The 26011-nt window shown below is 42.0% G+C and overlaps 1 protein-coding gene across 1 annotated transcript in view; it reads right to left on the bottom strand.

Annotated features, from left to right (window-relative positions):
- The window catches only part of LOC124798412 (venom dipeptidyl peptidase 4-like), a 254271-nt gene that overhangs the window by 138469 nt on the left and 89791 nt on the right, over positions 1–26011 (bottom strand). Inside the window, exons 5-7 of the mRNA XM_047261808.1 lie at positions 24965–25017; positions 10832–11019; positions 7964–8148 (exon numbers count right to left, since the gene is read on the bottom strand). Of these exons, the coding sequence (XP_047117764.1) occupies positions 7964–8148; positions 10832–11019; positions 24965–25017 (426 nt within the window). The remainder of the gene's footprint in view (positions 1–7963; positions 8149–10831; positions 11020–24964; positions 25018–26011) is intronic.

Here is a 26011-nt window from a genome sequence, read left to right as displayed (position 1 = left end):
AAAACAATACAGTCTAATTCCGCAAAGATACCCTTCTTGCAGTCAGCGAGCGGCGCCGTCAGAAGTGACACACCAAGTCGCTACAACCGTATACGCGGCGCATCAACTTTGCAACGATAAAAAACACACCTGGAATTCACTTATAAGGGTGAAACTTGATTTGTTTTATTCAGAAAACTCCAAATAATTTTATAATGAAAAAACCAAAAAACGTTAATGTTGTCATTTTCCTCGTTCCGGCTTCCCTTAACATCTGACGCTATTCAAGCTTCTTATATACCCTATGAGATCTGGCATCAACACCGAACACGAAAAACACTAATGCACTCTGGTGGTGGTTCTAGCTTTCGCAAGGAATTGCAGTTCTGTTTGCATACTCGGTAATTTTGTGTATGTGTGCGAAGTGAAATTGACATTTGGCCATGTTTTCTAGGTGCCCCACTTTTTTGTCAAACAGTTTATATATTTGCTTGTCATGAGAATACGAAAACAAGCTGTAAACTTTTGTGTAAAAATCTTTGGGAAGAACACATATTCAGGCTAGTGTCAATCAGGCGTTGTCCTACTTTCATATTACTGTTGCAAATGAGGCAAAGCCTGCTAGCCATTGTAGTGAGTGGTTTTGCACTAGCGCTAGGTGTAAGTGGGTATGTTACTGTGTGTTGGGCATTCATTGATGAGCAATATCATGAAGAAAAAATGTATCTGGAAGATGCTGAAACAAGTACCAAAGAACGTGCAAAGACGACTGAGGAGTGAGGTTTCCTTATTGTTAAAACTGGAGGCGTTGGGATCATTTCCACGACACACAAGCTATAATAAGATGTTGGTGAAGTGCTGTTGTGCAGTTAGGGTATCCTCAGCTTGTAAATTGACGACTCTAAAACTTCGTACACGCTTAGTTTCTGAATATAGTTATTGCGGTAAACATTAACTTTGGGCTTCCACTTAAAATATTTTGCCCCAGCCTGAAATCTGTTCTCTGTCCTGGATACTAGTAAAGATTATGGCTCATTATTATTCTAGTATTTGAAGTGTTTATTTAATGAATCACATATTATAAACTACCTTGCCTAATTGATTGGTCAAGATTATTCATCAACATCATGCTGCACTGTATCTGGCAGTTGGCACTGATATTAGAATTTATTTTAGGCCTCCAATTTGCACTTGGAGCAAAAGTTAGCTTTTCAGAGAGAACAAGCCTGAAACGTGTGTCTCTGCACTGCAGTATACAAAGTATTCACCATAAAAGTGGTGGCCACAGCTCGTGATATTCCCATTTAAGGCAGTTTAGCGTGACATTAACAAGGTCACTGCTTCATTGGGCGAGTTTCAGTTAAAAGTTAGTTTTGGCAAAAGCTTCGCAATAATGTTGTATGAGGGGCATTCAATAAATAATCCAACACATTTTTTTTCTGAAAACAGGCTTGGCTTTTTTTCAGGATTCAAATACACTATATTATTCGCCACTCTTTTGGCTACGAAAACCTATTTTTCAACATAAACTCCATTCAGTGCGACGGCCTTATGCTACCTCACAGTCAGGGTCTGTGTGCCCGCATGACACCACTCTTCTGGTAGACGTCGGAGGCGACGTCTTGCTGCATCATCCATGTACTGCTTCCTGTGGAGTGCATTCTTCATTGGACCAAACCGATGGAAGTCGGAAGGTGCGAGATCCTGGCTGTAGGGCAAAGGAAGAGTAGTCCAATGCAGTTTTGTGAGCACCTCTCAGGTACACAGCTTGTGTGAGGGCCTGCATTGTCATGGAGAAGGAGAAATTTGTTTTGCATTTTGTACAGTTTGAGTGTGATACCTTGATTACCTCGAATGAGATTGTCCACACTTTCCAAGACTGCAGCAGTGTGCGACACGTTGGAGATCGGACAGGTTTGCGCGACCTTGTTGCTGTGATGACAGACGCCTCGTCCAACGACTCACCGTGCCTTTGTTCACTGCCAGGTCTCCGTAGATATTCTGCAAGCGCCTATGAATATCTGCGACGACATGGTTTTCCGCCAAAAGAATCTCAATTACAGCTTTCTGCTTGGCACGCACATCCATTACAGACGCCATTTTATGCGCTACGTATAGCGCAGCCACATGTTGGAACTTCATGAAACTATATGGCTGAAGCTCGACTATTCCACAATGTCTCACTTACGCATTTTTTCAATCGAAACTGACCGACAAAAAATGTGTAGCACTAATTATTGAATGCCCTTGTATTTTACTTAAAGCTACTTACAGAAATCGTCCGCTAAATGTTGACATGCAAAGCGTAGTCTCCATTAACCCAAGGAATAAAATGGCGTAGGATCATGTGAAGGGGCTGAACACGGAACGGGACAGATTGTTCTTTCAATCCGTCTTTGAGGGAACACCTGAAATAGGTGCTCACTAGCACAAGCATAAGGTGTTCAAAATGGTTCAAATGGCTCTGAGCACTATGTGACTTAACCTCTAACGTCATCAGTCCCCTAGAACTTAGAACTACTTAAACCTAACTAACCTAAGGACATCACACACATCTATTCCCGATGCAGGATTCGAACCTGCGACCGTAGCGGTAGCGCGGTTTAAGACTGTAGCGCCTAGAACCGCTCGGCCACATCGGCCGGCGCATAAGGTGTACAGTGTGAACAGGGCTCCATTATATTGGAATGACACGCATGAAGAAAGATCATGTGCTGTATATTCTAATAGTTTCGAGAATATGCGCCTCAGAAGGATAGTATAAAGAGGGACCTTCAAGGGGGCAGGATGCTGGTATGGCCCTGTTAAGCAAACGAAGACTAGAAATTCAAAAGGGGTTAAGCAACATTTTTGTGAAAAACGAGATTTTGCTGTCGATAGGAGGTAGGTGTCAAGCTCATTGCCTGGTGAGAGGTGCTATGTCCGTACATACTCCCGTTACCTTTCTATGGCCGTTCGTAGATGGCGTTCAATCCATGAGGAATGTCGATATGCTCTGAGTCCACGTTCTACCACTAGCGCTCTGCTGTTGATCAGTCGACATTTGTTAATGAAGATGGCTGATCTTATGATGCATTGTGCGTCTGAATACTGTGATGGTCCAAAAGCAATGAGGAGTCAATGTGAAAGTGTAAGTAAGAGAGTGATGCAGGAGAAAAGCAGAGTGTCTGATTCATCATACAAGACAGGAAAAGAAAAAGAAAAACCTCCCAAACAACAGCCAAGCACACAGGTATGTGGTCAGTACATTAAACGTTAATGCTTCACAATAAGAGTATCTACGTGAGACTCTTATGATTGAAAACAAGTAACAGTGAAACCTCCCCTTAGAAAATTTTGTAAATGACGGTGCTGGAAAACCTCTTACGTTATTTGATTTTCAAACAGCTGAACAAAACTCTATGTACTCAAACAGTTTTCTCTTTACTTATTCTGATCATCACTAAACTGACACACAATATTTTTTTTTTTTTTTTTTTTTTTTAGCGCAACGCAGTCTGACTTTCAATAATCCCTACAAAAGAATGGCCCTGACTACCAATAACCTATACCTTTCATGAATCACTTACCTCACAAAAATCTTCGTTACTCAAACTACTGCAATACAGCGAGCGCAAATACTGCCAGCTAAATAAAAGATTCTAACTATTGAAGGCACTAACTACTGATAGGCATAGTTAGCAAATGAAAGATTTTGATGGAGAACAAACACTGTATTTACCTTAATAGTGTTCAAAAGTCATAATATTTATAGCAGTTCATGACATCCAGTCTTACAAATTTCCTTTTTCTGACGGACACACGCCCAGATCGTCCGCTCTCAAAACTCTGCCATCTCTCTCCCCACATCCACCACTGCTGGCGGCTCACCTCCAACTGCGCAACGCTACGCGCAGTTCACATCCCACTGCGCAACACTACAATAGCGAATATTCCAACAATGCCAACCAGCCACAGACTGCACACAGCACAGTCAGTAATTTTCATACAGAGCGCTACGTGGCGTTACCAACATAAAAACGTAAACAGCCTACTTACAACAGTATTGTAATACTATAATGTGTCACAATATTTGGTTTCAGGTTACCGACAAATGTATTATTGTCAATCCTTTTGAGCGAACATAGCACGAACTTGTTTACTACGTTCTACCAGCAAAATTAGCAGACACAACGTACGTTCTTAATGAGGCTCATGGAAGTTATTCCAGTACAACGTCGGCGAAATGGAAAGTACGTAGATTCCACGGAAAGTAGCCGCCAGTGTACACTGAATTTCGTAGTTCCTGCTCGTGAGGGTGCAATAAACAGGAATGTAAGAATACCTTTATGGATGATTTCGTTATTTCAAAGAAAAAAAGTAGAGATCATAGCACGGAAGAAAAAGGCCGGCGATAATGTTTTCAAAGACCATAGAGGTGGAGCATTTAATAGAAAATTCACAGATGAAGGTCAGCAGATTGGGCAGCTCTCGGGCCCACATTCACATGTTGCCTAGAGATGTGACTCACTACAACAGAAAGCGCACAACGAAGGACTACTTAAGCCCCGATCTCAATATTAACTTATAAATTTTACAGGAAAGTTTTCCTTGTGGATGTTTAGCACGTATCTTTCAGAAAGCCACTATCAGATACAAGCAAAACATGTGACTGGTTAGTTCTAGAATGTAAGACAAACCACTAGGCTGCTGTCAAAGCTAAGAAAGAACTCGAATTGAACCATCGCAAAGGCGAAAGGGCCGCATCACACTTTAAGAACTGATGCACTTGTTGCAGCGTTACCAAACAGTGATACTTGCACGCTTGCACGCTATACATAGATCTCCAACAGGTTATGTTCGTATCTTTCCTTAAGCAGCAACTCTCATGTTACAATTTCGGTGTGCATATGCATGACACTGGTGATACCACAATGTGTATGTGGAATGAGACGGAAGGTGGTAGGGGAGCCAATGAAATCGCATCCTGTTTATTTGCATTTCTGAATCAAGTAGCTAGTATCATAATGAATAAAAAACTGTGTGTATGCAGTGACAACTGCTATGGACAAAATAAACATCAAATTCTTCTATTCATGTTCAAGTTTCTAATGTGTTGTGATATGTTTGAATATGCTGATCATAAATATTTCATATCTGGATATAGCTGTCTGGAATGTAAACGAGATTTTGCAATCACTGAAAAGAGAAAGAAGACAGTGAAATATTTCGTAGCGGGTGAGTTCATCACCTCATCCAAAGCCATTCAAAGTTATGGAAATACATGACTCGACCTTTCTTGACTTTCACACAGCAGCAGAAAACTTGATCGCCACCAACAATTCTTGATATCAACTGCATCGTGGATTCAATTATCTGCCCCTGGAGAGGTCAAAATACGAAGAACCTTTGACGAGCAAGAGGAGCGGACAACATTCAGTGTCCTCAAGAACGGCAAATCAGTCTCTGATTTCCAAAATCTGGAACTAAAGCAAGTTGACAACCGCCAGTGCTTATCGCGAGAGAAGAAGGACCTGCTAAGTGTGATATCATATTTACCAGAAGAGCACAGCAAAATTTGTGGTTAAATGCGTGTAAAATGTCACAATATGGTCTTTGGTACTCTTATTCCGCCTCGTCTTGCTATTGTAATCATTGCAGAAACAACACAAAAACAATGAACTTAGCCCTTTTCTAAATTGTCATTTTCTTTGTGAAACTACGGGCGGACTAGTTGTTCTCTGAGTTACTTACCAGATCACATCTTCCTTCAGTCTGACTTACTAACGTATTATTTGTATCAAAGCATTCCCCTTTCAGTATCTCGAAACAGTCATTTTGGTACTTAGTCCCTTTTGAATTTCTAGTCTTCAGTCATTCACTATGTCTTCCTAGATTTTCATTGAAACTCTGCGGGGGCAGACAGTTCTTCTCTATTATAGAGTACGAATTCGCAACGGTCCCTGGATGATTATTGTGACTACTGAGCGCTCCATCTCTGTTAAAACAGATGCGTAACCAAGAAAATGATTGACCACATTGCACTACTACACGGATTGCAAGAACCGGAGTCAACTGGAGCTAAACTTACTCGCACCATGCCGTCTCGAGAAGGGGAAGGCGTGGCGGGGATAGAGATGCGAAAACTGGTAAAAAAAGACGATTTAAGAATTAATTGGGAAAAGTTCTTAAGTTCTGCCTACAAGCAGAATCATACAACGTGCAGTTTTCGTCAATATGGCACATTTGAGACATACACAAATCAAAAAAGTTTTGCATCACCTCGGTTCCGAGAGTTTCGGTACCTGTATGTTGTACCACCACACAGCGAAACCTTCAGAGGTGGTGGTCCAGATAGCTGTACACACCGGTACCTCTAATACCCAGTAGCACGTCCTCTTGCACTGATGCATGCCTATATTCGTCGTGGCATGCTATCCACAAATTCATCAAGGCACTATTGGTCCACATTGTCCCACACCTCAACGGCAGTTTGGCGTAGATCCCTCAGAGTTGTTGGTGGGTCGCGTTGTGCATAAACAGCCCTGTTCAATCTATACCAGGCATGTTCGATAGGGTTCATGTCTGGAAAACATGCTGGCCACTGTAGTCGAGCGATGTCGTTATCCTGAACGAAGTCATCCACAAGATGTACACGATGGGGGCGCGCATTGTAGTCCATGAAGATGAATGCCACGCCAATATGCTGCGGATAAGGTTGCATTATCGGTTGCATTACGGCGCCTTCCATGACCACCAGGGGCTTACATCGGCCCCACATAATGCCACCCCAAAACAACAGGAAACCTCCACCTTGCTGCACTCATTGGACAGTGTGTTGGTTCAAATGGCTCTGAGCACTACGCGACTTAATTTCTGAGGTCATCAGTCGCCTAGAACTTAGAACTAATTAAACTTAACTAACCTAAGGATATCACACACATCCATGCCCGAGGCAGGACTCGAACCTGCTACCGTAGCGGTCGCTCTGTTCCAGACTGTAGCGCCTAGAACCGCACGGCCACTCCGGCCGACAGATGGACATCGCCATGGACGTCGGGAGTGAAGTTGCGCATCATACAGCCTATTGCGCACAGTTTGAGTCGTAACATGCCGTCCTGTGGCTGCACGAAAAGCATTATTCAACAAGGTGGCGTTGCTGTCAGGGTTCCTCCGAGCCATAATCCGCAGGTAGCGGTCATTCACTGCAGTAGTAGCCCTTGGGCGGCCTGAGCGAGGCATGTCATCGACAATACCTGTCTCTCTGTATCCCCTCAATGTGCGATCAACATTGCTTTGGTTCACTCCTAGAAGCCTGGACACTTCCCTTGTTTAGTGCCCTTCCTGGCACAAAGTAACAATGCGGACGCGATCGAACCGCGGTATTGACCGTTTAGGCATGGTAGAACTGCAGACAACACGAGCCGTGTGCCTCCTTCTTGGTGGAATGACTGGGACTGATCGGCTGTCGGACCCCCTCCATCTAATAGGCGGTTCTCATGCATGGTTGTTTACATCTTTGGGCATGTCTAGTGATATCTCTGAACAATCAAAGGGACTGTAACTGTGATACAGTTTCCACAGTCAGCGTTTAGGAGTTCTGAGAACCGTGGTGATGCAAAACTGTTTTTGATGTGCGTATTTTACATTCATCCTTAATTTTTATGCAACTTATTTACAAAATTATGAAATTTGTTAGATCTGCATAGAAAAAATTGCTGAAACGTGTTTTACAGAAATGAGGGTGGGTGTGGAAATAGGAGGCGCAGCTTTGGCAGTTCTACCAGAGGCACAGGATCACCTCGGTAGTGCTCTGACATGCAGCTTCTGTGAATGGTAGTGACGTAGCTACTGTTACTCCATATTACTTTCCACACAGTACTGTGTACCACACCCATATCATTTGTATACTGGCAAAGCACGAACTAAAACCGTTATCGTTATTTCTTCTGGTGTTGCTATAACCGTTCTGCGCGTGGCAACTCGGATGTATAGAGCACAGTACCTTCGAGTAGCGGAACTTCAGGAACCTCGTGTACTGGTACTCTCCACCTCCAGCTGAGTCGTAGTACTCGAAGGCTGTGTAGTAGACGTCTGAGGCGTTGTACTGTCCGTAGGCGATTCGTCGCCCGTCCGGAGACCACAGCAGCATGTTTGCCCTGCCCACCGTGTTTGAGGCAGACTGCGACACTAGAACATGATTCTGTCATCAGACAAAAGTGTTGCCTGGAAACGAAAACCATCTAGCAATGTGAGGTGCACAGTATAGTGGTAATGAAAACAGAAGTGTCACAATACGACTGCACACAAACATCATGTCAGTGTAATCCCAGACGAAACAGTAGAAGTAAAATATTGTCCTATTTCTTCTTCAACTCAATATTCTACCCTTACTGCCAAAATCACACTTAGATGTTTTTCAGATGGCTAAACACTGTTGAAAGGCGGAGTTAGTTACCTTCAAAAGGTCTTCTGTTATTTTCTTTCGTTGCCTCCCTTTGGGGCTCTTTCGCAAAATGTTTCCTTGCAATACATTTGTCGAAAAATTGTTGGGTCTAAATAAATATCCAACAAAATGTCCAAAAAATATCGTTTTCTTTTTCTGGATAGTTGCTATGAGGTTTCTTTGCTCACTGATCGCTTTCAAAACATCTTCATCGGCTTTTCTTTCTGTCCAGACGGTTCTCATTACTCTTCTCCAAAGCCACATTTCCATCGCTTCCAAGCGTTTTCTAATCATTTTCAGCAATGTCGAGCTTTCACTCCCGATGAACCACTTGATAATATTTTTTTCTTAACTTTTTCTTTTCTGTATTAAAAGACTTGTTCTCCAATAGGTATGTTCTTATGCTGAAAGCCCGTTTTCTTATTGAAATTATTTTTGTTATTCCCTGGCTGGATCTGCTATTTTCCGTAATTAATTATTTCACCTAATTTGTCAGCTTTTCTTGTTTTATTTCTTTCAATTTTTATGTTAGGCTTCGTCCTCAGTCTTTATTTGCTTACTATCACAATTTTTGTTTTGTTTCTGTTAATTATAAATTGAAGTTGTTTCATAACTGTTATAAATTTAGAATATACTTTTATTGTGCATATATTAACGCACTACTATTCTCAAATGTTATGCATTGAATAGCAATTCTGCACACTAAAACTCCAGGTGTTTTTTCTGTTAATATGTTCAGAGCTTTTTTTTTAATGAAAAGGTTATACGGTGACAACTACCATCTTTGTCTGGTACCTTGTCTAATTTTAGCTTCCCGTTGCTCTCGGTTTATCTCTATCTTCAAAAACTGGTTTTCATGTATTGTTTAACATTATTCTCCTATCTTTCCTGTCAAAGCGCGCATCTTCAATATTATGAAGATTTTTTAATGTTATTTCTAAAGCAATGGATGCTATTTGAATATCCCTATTCAATTCTAATATTCTTACTAGCAACCTCTGCAGTCCTATTACGGCTCCTCGTGTCTCTGTTTTTGGTCTAACACCCAAATGAGTCTTTTCAAGTTCTAATTCTATTTTGCATTGTATCTTACTCCTTATAATGGATGAGGGTATTTTAGCTGCTTGTGAAATGGAGTTTATTGTTTTTCTGTTTTGGAGCAGTACGTTGTATCCCCATTTTTATGAAAGTGATTTTCTTAACTTGACCACTCGGATAGTCGAGCGCATTGGCAGGCCGCTTCAGGGATTCGGGGAGATGCGCGAACCCTGGATTGAATCCACCGGGCAAATTAGCTCTTAACCACATTCATGGAGTAATTTATTGCCCCATCGGTCACTATTTTCTTTACAATTCCGTTCCTATTACAACGTTACCACACCACTTCTATGTAATCTGTTTACCGGCTATGCTTTTGTACTATGTTCTAAATGTCAAAAACAAGTGTGCAAAACGTTTTCGGTTGACGAAAATATAAGATTGACTTTAATGAATGAAAATGAGTGCTTAATTGATTTGTATATGTACCTAGTCATTTTTTGTATTGAAGGTATTGTTTATTTCTTTCTTTGTACTTTACTTAATTGATCGTTATTTGATCTCAAAACATGTTTCTGAACATTGTTGAAGTAGATTTTCTTTGGTTTTTAAGTTGATTATAATTACGGGCCGGCATAGATTTTCATTGTCATCTTTTCCTTATATAACTTATGGTTGTTCGTCTTCGTAACTGCGAATACATTTCGTATATTATAAAAACCCTGTTTAGGAGGCCATTGTTAATGTAAGAAATTTAACTGTTGGTTGGGTTACTTTTCCGTTTTTAATAAAAATTTATTTTTCATTAATAGAAGCCTTTCTTTTATTGATTCTTTAAGAACTGTTTAGAGAAACATAGACGTAAACAATTTTCAAAAGGTTTTTCTTTTTGGAGTCGAAAACTAGCCCACGAAGCTACTGACGTCAGTCTAAGTAGCGAGGGTTAACGACGAAAGTCGGTGTGGTGTGCCGGCCAGTCTGGATGTGGTTTTTGGAGCTTTCCTACGTCCCACTAGGTGAGTACCAGATTGGTACAAACATTCCACCTCAGTTACATGATTCGCAGCCATCCAAAAAACATTTGCACACTTTCGCATGGAACAACATTAGACGCAGGCAGCTGGGGTTGCATAAATTCCGTCCCAGGGTGGCGGTAAGGGATCGCGACAGGAAGGGCATGTGGCCATCCTCTGTCAATAGCTTTGCTAAATCCGACAATTAACATGCCCACCTCGTGAAGATACGTGATAGAGGCCAGGAACAAGAAGAAAGAAGGCGTATTTTCTTAATTTCTTGAAAACCATCTGCTGACCACCAGACGTGTAAACATATTGTTCTCATTTCAGCTACCTAAAATCGTTAAATGTAAGGATAGCGCATTATGCTTACAATGTCCGTAGTCGTCGACGATGCCGTTATAGACTGCCATCGGCACGCCATCCGTAGTGACCTGCAGCGGCTCGGCGGTGGGTTCGGCCAGGTAGTAGATGTCGTTCTCATGCACGTAGGCCAGCCTGTTGCCTGGCCCCCACTTGGCCAGCTGCAGCCGCTTGCCTTCGCCGATGTGTATTGTGGTGCTGCGGGCGGAAGCAGAAAGGCAAATAAAGACTCAGTTCTCACACTGTCACCTTATGTAGGTGGCTCAATTTTCTGCTAATAAATAAATTTAGCAGAAAAGCGCAAGACTGTCATGCTAGATACAGACGTAATTTCAACCAGATGTTATAGGACACATTCAGTACCCAATGCAACATTTTTTTTCTGAAAGCAGGTTGGTTTTATTCAGGATTCCAAACACCATATTATGACGCCCTCTTTTCGTTACAAAACACACACCTGCATGGTACCTATTGTGTTGCTCGTTGTCACTGGTGGCTTGTATCACGGGAAGGAAGGAGAGGATGTTGTTTGGTGGCCGGTCTCTTCTTTCTATAACACAACTGTATGCATGTATTAACAGGGTTCTTAATTAACCACAAAAAGAAGTTATTTATCTTAAGCTAGTCCATGTTCTGTAACAAGTATCAGCTAGTAATAGCGAATACCCTGTTCAAGAATCACAAGAGGAGGAGGTATACTTGGAAAAGGCCGGGAGATACGGGAAGATTTCAATTAGATTACATCATGGTCAGACAGAGATTCCGAAACCAGATACTGGATTGTAAGGCGTACCCAGGAGCAGATATAGACTCAGATCACAATATAGTAATGATGAAGAGTAGGCTGAAGTTCAAGACATTAGTCAGGAAGAATCAATACGCAAAGAAGTGGGATACGGAAGTACTAAGGAATGACGAGATACGTTTGAAGTTCTCTAACGCTATAGATACAGCAATAAGGAATAGCGCAGTAGGCAGTACAGTTGAAGAGGAATGGACATCTCTAAAAAGGGCAATCACAGCAGTTGGGAAGGAAAACATAGGTACAAAGAAGGTAGCTGCGAAGAAACCATGGGTGGGTGGTGGTGTGGTCTTCAGTCCTGAGACTGGTTTGATGCAGCTCTCCATGCTACTCTATCCTGTGCAAGCTTCTTCATCTCCCAGTACCTACTGCAGCGCCGGCCGGTGTGGCCGTGCGGTTAAAGGCGCTTCAGTCTGGAACCGCGTGACCGCTACGGTCGCAGGTTCGAATCCTGCCTCGGACATGGATGTGTGTGATGTCCTTAGGTTAGTTAGGTTTAAGTAGTTCTAAGTTCTAGGGGACTGATGACCACAGAAGTTAAGTCCCATAGTCCTCAGAGCCATTTTTGAACCTACTGCAGCCTACATCCTTCTGAATCTGCTTAGTGTATTCATCTCTTGGTCTCCCTCTACGATTTTTACCTTCCACGCTGCCCTCCAATACTAAATTGGTGATCCCTTGGTGCCTCAAAACATGTCCTACCAACCGATCCCTTCTTCTAGTCAAGTTGTGCCACAAACTTTTCTTCTCCCCAATCCTATTCAATACCTCCTCATTAGTTACGTGATCTACCCACCTTATCTTCAGCATTCTTCTGTAGCACCACATTTCGAAAGCTTCTATTCTCTTCTTGTTCAAACTAGTTATCGTCCATGTTTCACTTCCATACATGGCTACACTCCATACAAACACTTTCAGAAATGACTTCCTGACACTTAAATCTATACTCGATGTTAACAAATTTCTCTTCTTCAGAAACGATTTCCTTGGCATTGCCAGTCTACATTTCATATCCTCTCTACTTCGAACATCATCAGTTATTTTACTGCCTAAATAGCAAAACTCCTTTACTACTTTAAGTGTCTCATTTCCTAATCTAATTCCCTCAGCATCACCTGATTTAATTTGACTACATTCCATAATCCTCGTTTTGCTTTTGATGATGTTCATCTTATATCCTCCTTTCAAGACACTGTCCATTCCGTTCAACTGTTCTTCCAAGTCCTTTGCTGTCTCTGACAGAATTACAATGTCATCGGCGAACCTCAAAGTTTTTATTTCTTCTCCATGAATTTTAATACCTACTCCGAATTTTTCTTTTGTTTCCTTTACTGCTTGCTCAATATACAGATTGAATAACATCGGGGATAGGCTACAACCCTGTCTCACTCCTTTCCCAACCACTGCTTCCCTTTCATGCCCCTCGACTCTTATAACTGCCATCTGGTTTCTGTACAAATTGTAAATAGCCTTTCGCTCCCTGTATTTTACCCCTGCCACCTTCAGAATTTGAAAGAGAGTATTCCAGTTAACATTGTCAAAAGCTTTCTCTAAGTCTACAAATGCTAGAAGCGTAGGTTTGCCTTTCCTTAATCTTTCTTCTAAGATAAGTCGTAAGGTTAGTATTGCCTCACGTGTTCCAACATTTCTACGGAATCCAAACTGATCTTTCCCGAGGTCCGCTTCTACCAGTTTTTCCATTCGTCTGTAAAGAATTCGCGTTAGTATTTTGCAGCTGTGACTTATTAAACTGATAGATCGGTAATTTTCACATCTGTCAACACCTGCTTTCTTTGGGATTGGAATTACTATATTCTTCTTGAAGTCTGAGGGTATTTCGCCTGTCTCATACATCTTGCTCACGAGATGGTAGAGTTTTATCATGACTGGCTCTCCCAAGGCCACCAGTAGTTCTAATGGAATGTTGTCTACTCCCGGGGCCTTGTTTCAACTCAGGTCTTTCAGTGCTCTGTCAAACTCTTCACGCAGTATCATATCTCCCATTTCATCTTCATCTACATCCTCTTCCATTTCCATAATATTGTCCTCAAGTAAATCGCCCTTGTATAAACCCTCTATATACTCCTTCCACCTTTCTGCCTTCCCTTCTTTGCTTAGAACTGGGTTGCCATCTGAGCTCTTGATATTCATACAAGTGGTTCTCTTCTCTCCAAAGGTCTCCATGGGTAACAGAAGAAATACTTCAGTTGATTGATGAAAGGAGGAAGTACACACATGTTCTGGGAAAATCAGGAATAAAGAAATACAAGTCGCTGAGGAATGAAATAAATAGGAAGTGCAGGGAAGCTAAGACGAAATGGCTGCAGGAAAAATGTGAAGACATCGAAAATGATATGATTGTCGGAAGGACAGACTCAGCATACAGGAAAGTCAAAACAACCTTTGGTGACATTAAAAGCAACGGTGGTAACATTAAGAGTGCAACGGGAATTCCATTGTTAAATGCAGAGGAGAGAGCAGATAGGTGGAAAGAATACATTGAAAGCCTCTATGAGGGTGAAGATTTGTCTGATGTGATAGAAGAAGAAACAGGAGTCGATTTAGAAGAGATTGGGGATCCAGTATTAGAATCGGAATTTAAAAGAGCTTTGGAGGACTTACGGTCAAATAAGGCAGAAGGGATAGATAACATTTCATCAGAATTTCTAAAATCATTGGGGGAAGTGGCAACAAAACGACTATTCACGTTGGTGTGTAGAATGTATGAGTCTTGCGACATACCATCTGACTTTCGGAAAAGCATCATCCACACAATTCCGAAGACGGCAAGAGCTGACAAGTGCGAGAATTATCGCACAATCAGCTTAACAGCTCATGCATCGAAGCTGCTTACAAGAATAATATACAGAAGACTGGAAAAGAAAATTGAGAATGCGCTAGGTGACAATCAGTTTGGCTTTAGGAAAAGTAAAGGGACGAGAGAGGCAATTCTGACGTTACGGCTAATAATGGAAGCAAGGCTAAAGAAAAATCAAGACACTCTCATAGGATCTGTCGACCTGGAAAAAGCGTTCGACAATATAAAATGGTGCAAGCTATTCGAGATTCTGAAAAACGTAGGGGTAAGCTATAGGGAGAGACGGGTCATATACAATATGTACAACAACCAAGAGGGAATAATAAGAGTGGACGATCAAGAACGAAGTGCTCGTATTAAGAAGGGTGTAAGACAGGGCTGTAGCCTTTCGCCCCTACTCTTCAATCTGTACATCGAGGAAGCAATGATGGAAATAAAAGAAAGGTTCAGGAGTGGAATTAAAATACAAGGTGAAACGATATCAATGATACGATTCGCTGATGACATTGCTATCCTGATTGAAAGTGAAGAAGAATTAAATGATCTGCTGAACGGAATGAACAGTCTAATAAGTACACAGTATGGTTTGAGAGTAAATCGGAGAAAGACAAAGGTAATGAGAAGTAGTACAAATGAGAACAGCGAGAAACTTAACATCAGGATTGATGGTCACGAAGTCAATGAAGTTAAGGAATTCTGGTACCTAGGCAGTAAAATAACCAATGACGGACGGAGCAAGGAGGACATCAAAAGCAGACTCGCTATGGCAAAAAAGGCATTTCTGGCCAAGAGAAGTCTACTAATATCAAATATCGGCCTTAATTTGAGGCAGAAATTTCTGAGGATGTACGTCTGGAGTACAGCATTGTATGGTAGTGAAACATGGACTGTGGGAAAACTGGAACAGAAGAGAATCGAAGCATTTGAGATGTGGTGCTATAGACGAATGTTGAAAATTAGGTGGACTGATAAGGTAAGGAATGAGGAGGTTCTACGCAGAATCGGAGAGGAAAGGAATATGTGGAAAACACTGATAAGGAGAAGGGACAGGATGATAGGACATCTGCTAAGACATGAGCGAATGAGTTCCATGGTACTAGAGGGAGCTGTAGAGGGCAAAAGCTGTAGAGGAAGACAGAGATTGGAATACGTCAAGCAAATAATTGAGGACGTACGTTGCAAGTGCTACTCTGAGATGAAGAGGTTAGCACAGGAAAGGAATTCTTGGCGGGCCGCATCAAACCAGTCAGTAGACTGATGACCAAAAAAAAAAAAAGTCCATGTGGTACAAGTTCTTCTGCACTAGTCCACGTTAGCCTCACTGCTGGTGAAGTACACGTCCCACTGTGCTCACTCCTCTGGTCGCTATGTGCTGCCTGAGACTGAGACTCTGATTGCACCTGCGACTTTCTGCGACTGCAAGTGACTGGGCTGCGACTGATGACTCGACTCGGTGACTCACTCGATGTCTGACTGTGTGAATAACTGACTGGGTGGGAGACTGACTGGGGCCTCTAATCTTCGGAGGCGATCTAAATAATGGCAGTCGAGAGGGTGTTGGCGGCGCGTTTCTTGCGAGTTTGTCTTTACCCTTCTCCTGATAGGCTCACTTGCTCTGGTGCTAAATATCAACTTCTCGCAGCCTCTTTGCCGATCAGATTGCTGGCGACAGCTTACGGCAGCACAGTGCCACTCTGCTGGTCGAAGTTGGAGCCAACACCTTGCTGCATTAATAACCTCCTCATCATCCATGTACTGATTCCTACAGAGTACATCCTTCATTGGGCCGGACAGATGGACGTCTGAAGGTGCAAGATCCACGCTGTAGGATGGATAAGGAAGAACACTCCAATGAAATTCTATGAGCTTGTCTTGGGTGTGCAGATTTGTGTGAGGCCTTGCATTCTCATGGATAAGGAGAGGTTCATTTGCATTTTCGTGTGACGAACAGGCTGATGTCGTATGTTCAATCTTCTGAGCGTAACATAGTACTCTTCCAGAGTTGATCGTTACACCATGAGACTTGAGGAAGGACATCAAAGCCTGTTCACAGTCCCAGAAGACCATCGCCATTTCATTACCAGCTGAGAATGCGGCTTTGAACTTTCTCTTCAGAGGAGAAGTGGATTGCTGTTTTGTTTCTGGTTTTAAGCGATGAACCTATGTTCGTCGCCTGTGACGATGCTAGAGAAAAAAATTGTGACTATCAGGCTCGTAATGCGCAAGCCATTCCGCACAGATGGTCTTCGTTGCTCTTTACAGTATTGCATTAGGCAGTGAACAACCCAGTGAGCACGCTCTGTTGAGTATCCTAACTGGTGGACGAGTGTCTCAGCACTTCCAACAGACGTGATGGCTGGGTGTTGTGTGCTGTCCTTAGGTTAGTTAGGTTTAAGTAGTTCTAAGTTCTAGGGGACTTATGACCACAGCAGTTGAGTCCCATAGTGCTCAGAGCCATTTGAACCATTTTTGAACTTCCAACAGAGACGTACAGTTTTGCAGCGAGGTGTTTGATTGTGATACGTCGATGACCTCGAATGAGAGTTGAAAGGTGGCTACACTGAGTCACAGCGCCAGAGGTTGCGCCAAAGAGTATTATTCAGCCGCCTCCACTGGCAGTGCTTGTTGAGATGTGGTAGTGGAGAGTGCTTGTCGAGAAGTCGTAGTGGAGAGTGCTTATTGAGAAGTGGGCAGTAGGAGTTCTGATGTAGCCGTGACTAGTTGTGAGCGTGTTGTATGCAGTTGTTCTGATGGGCTAGACAGCCGATGCTGTTCGATTGCGGGTGGTGTAATGATCAGAGTGTATGTTTCGTCAATATATATGAAGGTAAAGAAGTTGTTTTTATTTTTTATGTCAAATGTCCTAAATAACAATGCCTCTTGGTCACAGGTTCAGTCAACAAAGCATCTGGCTTGTGTTCATGTATTAGAGTGTAATTCTGGTTTGTATGTGCAAATATAGTATTACTGGCTTTTTTTAAATTACTCAGGGTAAATGGTGCTTAAAATACCTTGTCGTATTGAGGAAGAACCGTGCCAGATGTGTACGTTGAATCACACTTCCATACACAGAACAGTTACATTTGTGCTTTGTTGTTTCGTAGCTTTTATAGTTGCTGGGGACTTAATTAATTAATTGTGTTAACGGAAGATTTGTTTCATTCTTTGTTGTTATTCTATGCAGTCAGATTGCGTACTAATACTGGTCAGGGCCAACCGGTTACGAGACTGCGTAACCGGACACACAGCTACCCAAAAATTAAGAATTATTTGCATTATATTTAATTAAGCCCCCATGCCGAGTGTCTGCACGTTCCAACTTTGCAGACGTCACAGCTATGTGCTGCGCGCAGGAGATCGGACAGGTTTGTGGGACCTTGTTGCAATTATGACAGACGCATCGCCCAACGACTCATCGTGCTTTTGTTCATAGCCCGGTGCCGTAGAAATTCTTCAAGAGCCTATGGATATCTGAGATGCTCTAGTTTTCCGCCAAAAGAAATTCAGTGACAGCTATCTGCTTGCAATACACCTCCATTATAGACATCATTTTTAAGTCTACACATAACGCCTACACGGACTGCTACGGTCGCAGGTTCGAATCCTGCCTCGGGCATGGATGTGTGTGATGTCCTTAGGTTAGTTGGGTTTAAGTAGTTGTAGGGGACTGATGACCACAGATGTTAAGTCCCATAGTGCTCAGAGCCATTTGAACCATAACGCCTACACGTATAGGAGCTTCATGAAACTATAGAGGCTGAAGTATTCCACGATGTCACACAACAAATTTCGCATTTCTTCAACCGACACTGCCACGAAAAAAATGTGTTGCGTTACTTGTTCAACGCACTGCGTAATAGAACATTTGCAGAAGAAGTCTAATATATTGCGATTACAGCATAATCGCGGTATAACGATAGTGAGCTGTATAATGACTAACTGTGCATGGAATGTTTGGAAAAACACTTAATGTAATGTTATACTGTGCTCTATATTGTATGGCATTTAAATTTAAAGTACACCAAAAGAAAAATATTTTAAAAAGCTTAGCAAACACAGCATTTAAATGAATTTTGCTCTAACGGCTAGCCAATAACAACACTACAGCAGTTCCAAACGACTGTTTATAGCGCTGACTGCAAACTAGTTAAGTTCATTTTTCGACTGCTGTAAGTCATTTAGGTAGTTTTGGGAGGTCATTTTATCTATTTTGTGGATATATACGCTTTCTATTTCTTCTTATCTCCATCTCCTTATTCTTCTTCGGCGTCATCTTCGACAGTATTACTGCTCTCATTTCGTACAATATCAATAACGTCGCTGTTTTCCGCCGGATCGATAGGGGTGTCTGTTATGAATATTATTTAAATGTACACCTACGTGCGTTCACAAGTCACTGGGCTTGAGTGGGATCCCCGAATCTACAGGAAATATGAATCTAATCAGCTAAATAGGTCCATTAATGCCATTAATAATGATTCAGTGCGCAACAGGTAACTTTAATGTACGCACACAAGCTCAATGTTACGTGGTAATATGTGGAATGACATAATACGCATCATGGTAAAATAATTTCAAATCACTCTTAAGACGGTCATATCTTCGTTGGAGCGAATTATGCATTGAGGAAGGAACCAAGTTTGGATTTATGGATGGTGGCAATAAGAGATGGGGAGTCGGCAGTTAAAAGCATGACAATTTTATTTATTCTTAAAGCATGAGATTCCCGAGAAGGTTTACAAAGTGTCGACAGAAGCGGCTTCATTATATGAATACACTATTAATAAGCATAATGCTACTACCTTAACTGAACGGTTTATTAATATCATTAATAAAACAAGAATGTGAACACGGGTTTGCTATTACAGGTATGGTTTACATCATGCATGTGGCAGACATGGAGAATTGTGTGAAAGGGTGATCACTGAAATAATTCGCACAAACTCTCAGAAACAGACGTTATAGGATTCTACGTATACTGAATTATTATAAAACCAATGGAGTAGGAATAGGGAGAGCAATAGCGTGTAAACGACCGGAAATGTGTGGAAAAGGAGACATTTAAGTCTGTAAACGAAAAACGAGAAAGAATTCTTTACGCTGATAATCTCAAATATTACCAAAGGAAATACATTACTCCCTAGATGCAAGTCAAAGGATACGTGGCACGTGTTCAACATTGGAAACTTCCAACGACAGCCCAGATATGATGATAATTAGTCAAATCCCAGACTGGGTTTAATTACTCACATCCCTTTCGGTTATTATTTTTAGGGCTTGGAAGTTGCAGTAGTAAATGATGCTACAGAAATCCTACAACTGACCATAACAAGCTTTTTACACCGCGTTACATCGGAATCCGCGGAATATCAGCATTTTATTGTCTTTATGCCGAAAATTGTGCAAGCCAAACGTAGAGTATTACAAGGTTTTTCCACAACGATTCATTTGATTTCGCTAATATCGACTCATCAGTTATGCTCCAAAAATTATTTTAGGTAAACAAAAGAAAGCTACATCTCTCTCTGCTGTCAGTTTCTCGATAAAACGTTTAATTTCATATAGAAATTTAAAAAAACTGGTTTTGGATGCGTTCTCCGCTATCAGATTTTTCCCATTTGTTTTTGATGAAAGTCTTCGATAAAAAAATTGATTCTGTCCGATTTAATAGTCTCACATCACAGCTTGAGAATGAACTGGCTCTCTTTATGTTGTGGTCCATAGTTATCACTAAATTTGGCAATTAAGCGTGAGAAATGTAGTCAGTGGTCAGTTTACTATTGGTGCATTTCATCTGCGTACAAAATGTAGCTAACATATAGAAATTATTTTCAAAGCTGTAAGGAGAGCCGCACATCTTTCCAGTCTCGAGTAAATAGATGATATACATAAGTGACTGACAGCTACAGTCCATGGCTTCACGCACGCTCTCACCTGTTTGCCAGTTTTGTAGTTTATGAAGTCAGATTCTAAGTGAACATTGCATTAAGAGTACTTCTAGTTTTAGAACTATAGACAGAGAGTTTCAGATCCAGAGGTAGATTTAGCTATATACAGTGTTCTGTTTCATTATGTACATCACAGAGAAAGCCATCATCTTGAAGACGCATTTAAAACATGTACTGCAGAATGTTTTTTCGTGTTAGGTACAAGATTCGAAAGTCTCCGTAATGTTATGTGACTGGTTGTCTTGTATAATATATGTTCTTTGATCTGCTCTTTGGATTTACTATCTTAAATATCCCTATTTGGAATGCACCCCATATGAAATATTGCCATACAGTATCACCATTGTTCGCCTTGATGTTGTAACCTGTATGTGTCCTAAGATCCAACAATTGTGGCTTTAGTTTCACCGAAACCGGTAATCATGGAATAAAAAGAATTCCTGCGATCTTGGCTACCACTTTTTGTTTTACACAAATACACACTTTCTTGCACTGCAATACTTAACAAAAGTTGTAGAGCAAGTGAATAAAAGGTCGACAAGACTATGACCATCCTGGGCGCTACACTGCCAATCACTGTAGTAAACACTTGTCCCTAAGCGAAGGCTATAGGCGACTCCAATTGTAGACTTTGCAGGTTGATCTCTATTACGAATTGTAACTACGAACAGCAGCCCTAGAATTCCGTACTAGCATTGTCGTTCGCCAACGCCAGTTGGATACTGTCTCAGAGCGCCATCTCTGGTTGTGTCCATTGCCGAGAACACAACGTATGTAAGACAGCCAATCACACAATATTATCGAGAGCCTAGATTCTTGTACCTGAGTCCAATAAGAAATTCAACACTTTTTTACTGAAATTGGGTTGATTTTATTCAGGATTCCTGTACATTATATTAATCCCCTCTCTTTTGGCTATAAAACCCCATTTTTCAAAGTAATTCCGTTCAGTGCGACAGCCTTACGCCGTCTTACTGGGAAGGTCAGTTTGCTCGCATGGTACCACACTGCTGGTCGACGTCAGATTCATGGACATGCCATATCAATAACCTTCCTGTCATCATCGTACTGCTTTCCATGGTGTGCATCCTTCATGGGGACATACGGATGGAAGTCAGTAGGTGCGACATCCAGGGTGCAAGATAGATTTGGGAGAACAGCACAATGAACTTCTGTAAGCTTCTCTCGGATGAATTTCATTTTCATTTTTGTGGCAACCGACACGCTGAGGTCGCTTCTTCAATATCCTACATCTACATCTATATCTACACCCACACTCCGCAAGCCACCCAACGGTGCGTAGCGGAGGGCACCTTACGTGCCACTGTCATCACCTCCCTTTCCTGTTCCAGTCGCGTATGGTTCGCGGGAAGAACGACTGCCGGAAAGCCTCCGTGCGCGCTAGAATCTCTCTAATTTTTCATTCGTGATCTCCTCGGGAGGTATACGTAGGGGGAAGCAATATATTAGATACCTCATCCAGAAACGCACCCTCTCGAAACCTGGACAGCAAGCTACACCGCGATGCAGAGCGCCTCTCTTGCAGAGTCTGCCACTTGAGTTTGCTAAACATCTCTGTAATGCTATCACGCTTACCAAATAACCCTGTGACGAAACGCGCCGCTCTTCTTTGGATCTTCTCTATCTCCTGTGTCAACCTGACCTGGTACGGATCCCACACTGGTGCGCAATACTCAAGTATCGGTCGAATGAGTGTTTTGTAAGCCACCTCCTTTGTTGATGGACTACATTTTCGAAGGACTCTCTCAATGAATCTCAACTTGGCACCCGCCTTACCAACAATTAATTTTATATAATCATTCCACTTCAAATCGTTCCGTACGCATACTCTCAGATATTTTACAGAAGTAACCGCTACCAGTGTTTGTTCCGGTATCATATAATCATACAATAAAGGATCCTTCTTTCCTTGTATTCGCAATACGTTACATTTGTCTATGTTAAGGGTCAGTTGCCACTCCAACCTGCACAAAGTGCCTATCCGCTGCAGATCTTCCTGCATTTCGCTGCAATTTTCTAATGCTGCAACTTCTCTGTATACTACAGCATCGTCCGCGAAAAGCTGCATGGAACTTCCGACACTATCTACTGGGTCATTTATATATATTGTGAAAAGCAATGGTCCCATAACACTCCCCGTGGCACGCCAGAGGTTACTGTAACGTCTGTAGACTTCTCTCCATTGAGAACAACATGCTGTGTTCTGTTTGCTAAAAACTCTTCAATCCAGCCACACAGCTGGTCTGATATTCCGTAGGCTCTTAGTTTGTTTATCAGGCGACAGTGCGGAACTGTATCCTGAGGGTAGAACAATACATTTGAGATTTGGGGAGAACATGAAACAGAATGACTCCTTCGGGGTCCCACAATATCGTCAGCATGACTTTACCGGCTGAGGGGGTGACTTTGAACTTTTTCTTCGGAGGAGAGGTGGCCGTTTTGCCGTTTTGTTCGCGTTTCGAAGTGATGAACCCATGTGTCATTACCTTTGACGATGTTCGACAGAAAATTGTCACAATCAGTCCTGTAACGCGCAAGCATTTCCGCACAGATGGTCCTTCATTGCTCTTCACAGTCTTCTGTTAGGCAGCGAGGGACTTAGCGGGTGCACATCTTTGAGCGCCCCAACTAGTGCACGAATGTGTCACCATTACCAACAGATATGTCCAGTTGAACAGCGAGGTGTTTCATTGTGATACGTCGATGACCTCGAATGGGAGTGTCCGCACATTCCAAGATGTCAGGAGTTACAGCTGTGTGCGGCATGCGCGACCTTGTTGCTGTGATGACGGACGCCTCGTTCAACGACTCGTCGTGCTTTTGTTCGCTGCCAGGTCTTCGTAGACATTCTGCAGCGCCTATGAATATCTGCGATGCGATGCCAAAAGAGACTGAACAATAGCTCTCTGCTTGGAAAGCATAACAGTAACAGACGCCATTTCGAAGGCTACGTACAGCGCTGCCACCTATCGGTATTTCATGAAACTATAGGGTCTGAAGCGGGAATATTCTACGATGTCCTGCAAGACACATTTTTTTCAGCCTGAAGTGGCCGAGAAAAAAAGGTGTTGCATTACTTATTGAACGCTCCCCGTAACATGCAAGAAGCTTTCGCGTGGTTGTTGCTGGGCGCCAGTTCAGTCGAGCGCTGCGACCGCCGTCGCATTTAGCATTCGGAGGGCCGGCATCCACCCAACAAGCTCACTGCCCCGCATTTTTATGCATACACCGCAAGGACAACCGCTGCACCTGTTGCACCGATGCGGGGACACTACAGGCTGCGTCCAGTACGAGGGGCACTCGCATGATTGTTTGCCAGTTCGTGGAACATTAAAGAACTGTTATGTTCACGGAATGTTTCAATGCAGCATCCACAATGCACTCATATCTCCCTCGCAAACGAACCCAGGAACCCAATGTGGGAGTGAAACGCGTCCAGGAGATGGTTGCCATCACCCAGCAGCTGTCGTTGTAACCCCGACCCACGACAGTTCCAGTCACATGTATAAAACCCCGTTTTTCCTGCCAGACCCACTTAGATATGCATGCAATTGTTCCACTCTATTTGATGTTTTGGTACAGAGTTACTGCGTTCGCGTTCAACGGCCTTTTTTGACGTTTGCTGTTTAAGAAGAAGCGAAGGTAGATGGAAATATGAAATTGAAGATTATTGTTTAACTTCCCGTAGATGAGACGCTGCACGAACACATAGTGTGGAAGAGTGGGGAAGGAAATCGATCGCATCTCTTCAAAGAAATCATTCCGGCGTTCGCAACTGAGAGGCTACATGGCTGCATTGCTGTAAGATATTTTCCTCGTTATCTCTAATTTTCGCATTTTCTTTACTCGGCTCTTCTGTTCTTTCTACACTGTATATGGCTTGTTTACTTGAACGGTTGTTGCGCTTATGCGGCAACAATCATTCAGATTCATAGGCTGATAATACACACTTGTCACATGTAGCTTCGCCATTCCACGAATTGGCCTGGGCCAAAGTGTCTGTCGTTTGAAACATCTTATTGGACTGGATATACACAAGGGGACCTTACGGCGAATATATACTGCCTTTACGTGTTTCAGTAACACCAGTGTCTAAAACTGAAAATAGCCGGCCGAAGTGGCCGTGCGGTTAAAGGCGCTGCAGTCTGGAACCGCAAGACCGCTACGGTCGCAGGTTCGAATCCTGCCTCGGGCATGGATGTTTGTGATGTCCTTAGGTTAGTTAGGTTTAAGTAGTTCTAAGTTCTAGGGGACTAATGACCTCAGCAGTTGAGTCCCATAGTGCTCAGAGCCATTTGTTTTTAAAACTGAAAATAAAGACAGAAAAATTTTCTTAGGTAGTATTAAATGGGAACAAAAAAAAAACAGACCAATGACAAAGATAGATATTGTACATGTATAACAAGCTCTCAACACATCTCAATGTAGTTTGCAAAGAGGTAACGAAAAATGTAGTAAAAATGAAAATCATTTGAGTTCTCTGCTAGCTGCAAGACAATAACAAATTTTGTGAAGACACAAAAGTTCTGAAAGTCTTCGGCAGTAATCACTTACTTGTCTTTAACACTGTAGACCACATAACGTGCAACAGCCGCGTTTCCGACAACCTAAAAATGTAAGAAAACAAAATGAACATCGCAATCAGCCAAAGGAAATTAGTTAGATATGAGCATTATTGTAAAATGTGTAGTGAAAACGAACCAGTTGCAAAAAAAATTGTTAGAAAAGTTCTGTTCTTAAAAATTTAGCAATCTTCATAGCTGCTCATATGTTTTTAGCACTTAAGAACAAAATGCTCTTTCTCCTACTAGTTGAATTGCTTCGTCTGTTCATTCGCGCACATAATATTACGTCTGACAGGTTCGATCTAAAAAAAAATCGACTAGTGACTTTCAGGGTGCCAAAAAGTGAAACTGCAGATTTTTATTGTTGGGCGTTATCATGTCTTAAAGAGAAACAATAATAGTAACATACTTCATCGAACTTATGATACAAACTGATGAACAACTGAGTGGTGATAAAAACGTAGCGTTTCTCCAAGGCGATGGCGACATAAGTGTTCTCCTAAATCTCGTTTTAGGATAAAAAGAAACCGGACAAGTGCGAGCAGGTCTTGCGGTCCGAGGGTTCCATAAAAGCTTAATTATGTATATAGACTGTGTATCCATACCAGGAATCGATAATCTCAACGATTTTTGCCTGTTAACGATATCGATGCTGGCAAAATATCGTTTCCAATAATTCTAAGACTTTCGAAAATATTTTAATTTTAATTTTTAATTTTTTTGTGTAATTCTGCATTCGCTATTGTATTTCTTCATTTATTTTATTAATTCTGGTGTTATATTAACATACTATGATGACAGGCAACTGCAGATGTGTTGACGTTGTTGCTCTGATCCCTGCTGCCATTACTGGAAACATGTGACAGAAGTCTCTAGAAAACGTGGCCACAGGGCTACTGTTCTTACGCTCATGTAAAATTGTTCTGTGGAATGGTTCAACGGGTACTTTATGGAATATCGGAACCGCATTCCAAACAGTGGAAGTGCAATCCTGCACCAATTGCCAGTATTACTTTGCTTTGAAACATTACAGATG

Source organism: Schistocerca piceifrons, chromosome 5 (genome assembly GCF_021461385.2).
Source record: "Schistocerca piceifrons isolate TAMUIC-IGC-003096 chromosome 5, iqSchPice1.1, whole genome shotgun sequence".
NCBI classification, from domain to species: domain Eukaryota; kingdom Metazoa; phylum Arthropoda; class Insecta; order Orthoptera; family Acrididae; genus Schistocerca; species Schistocerca piceifrons.
Note: the sequence above shows the minus strand (reverse complement) of the source record. Positions and strands in the feature narration are given on the sequence as shown.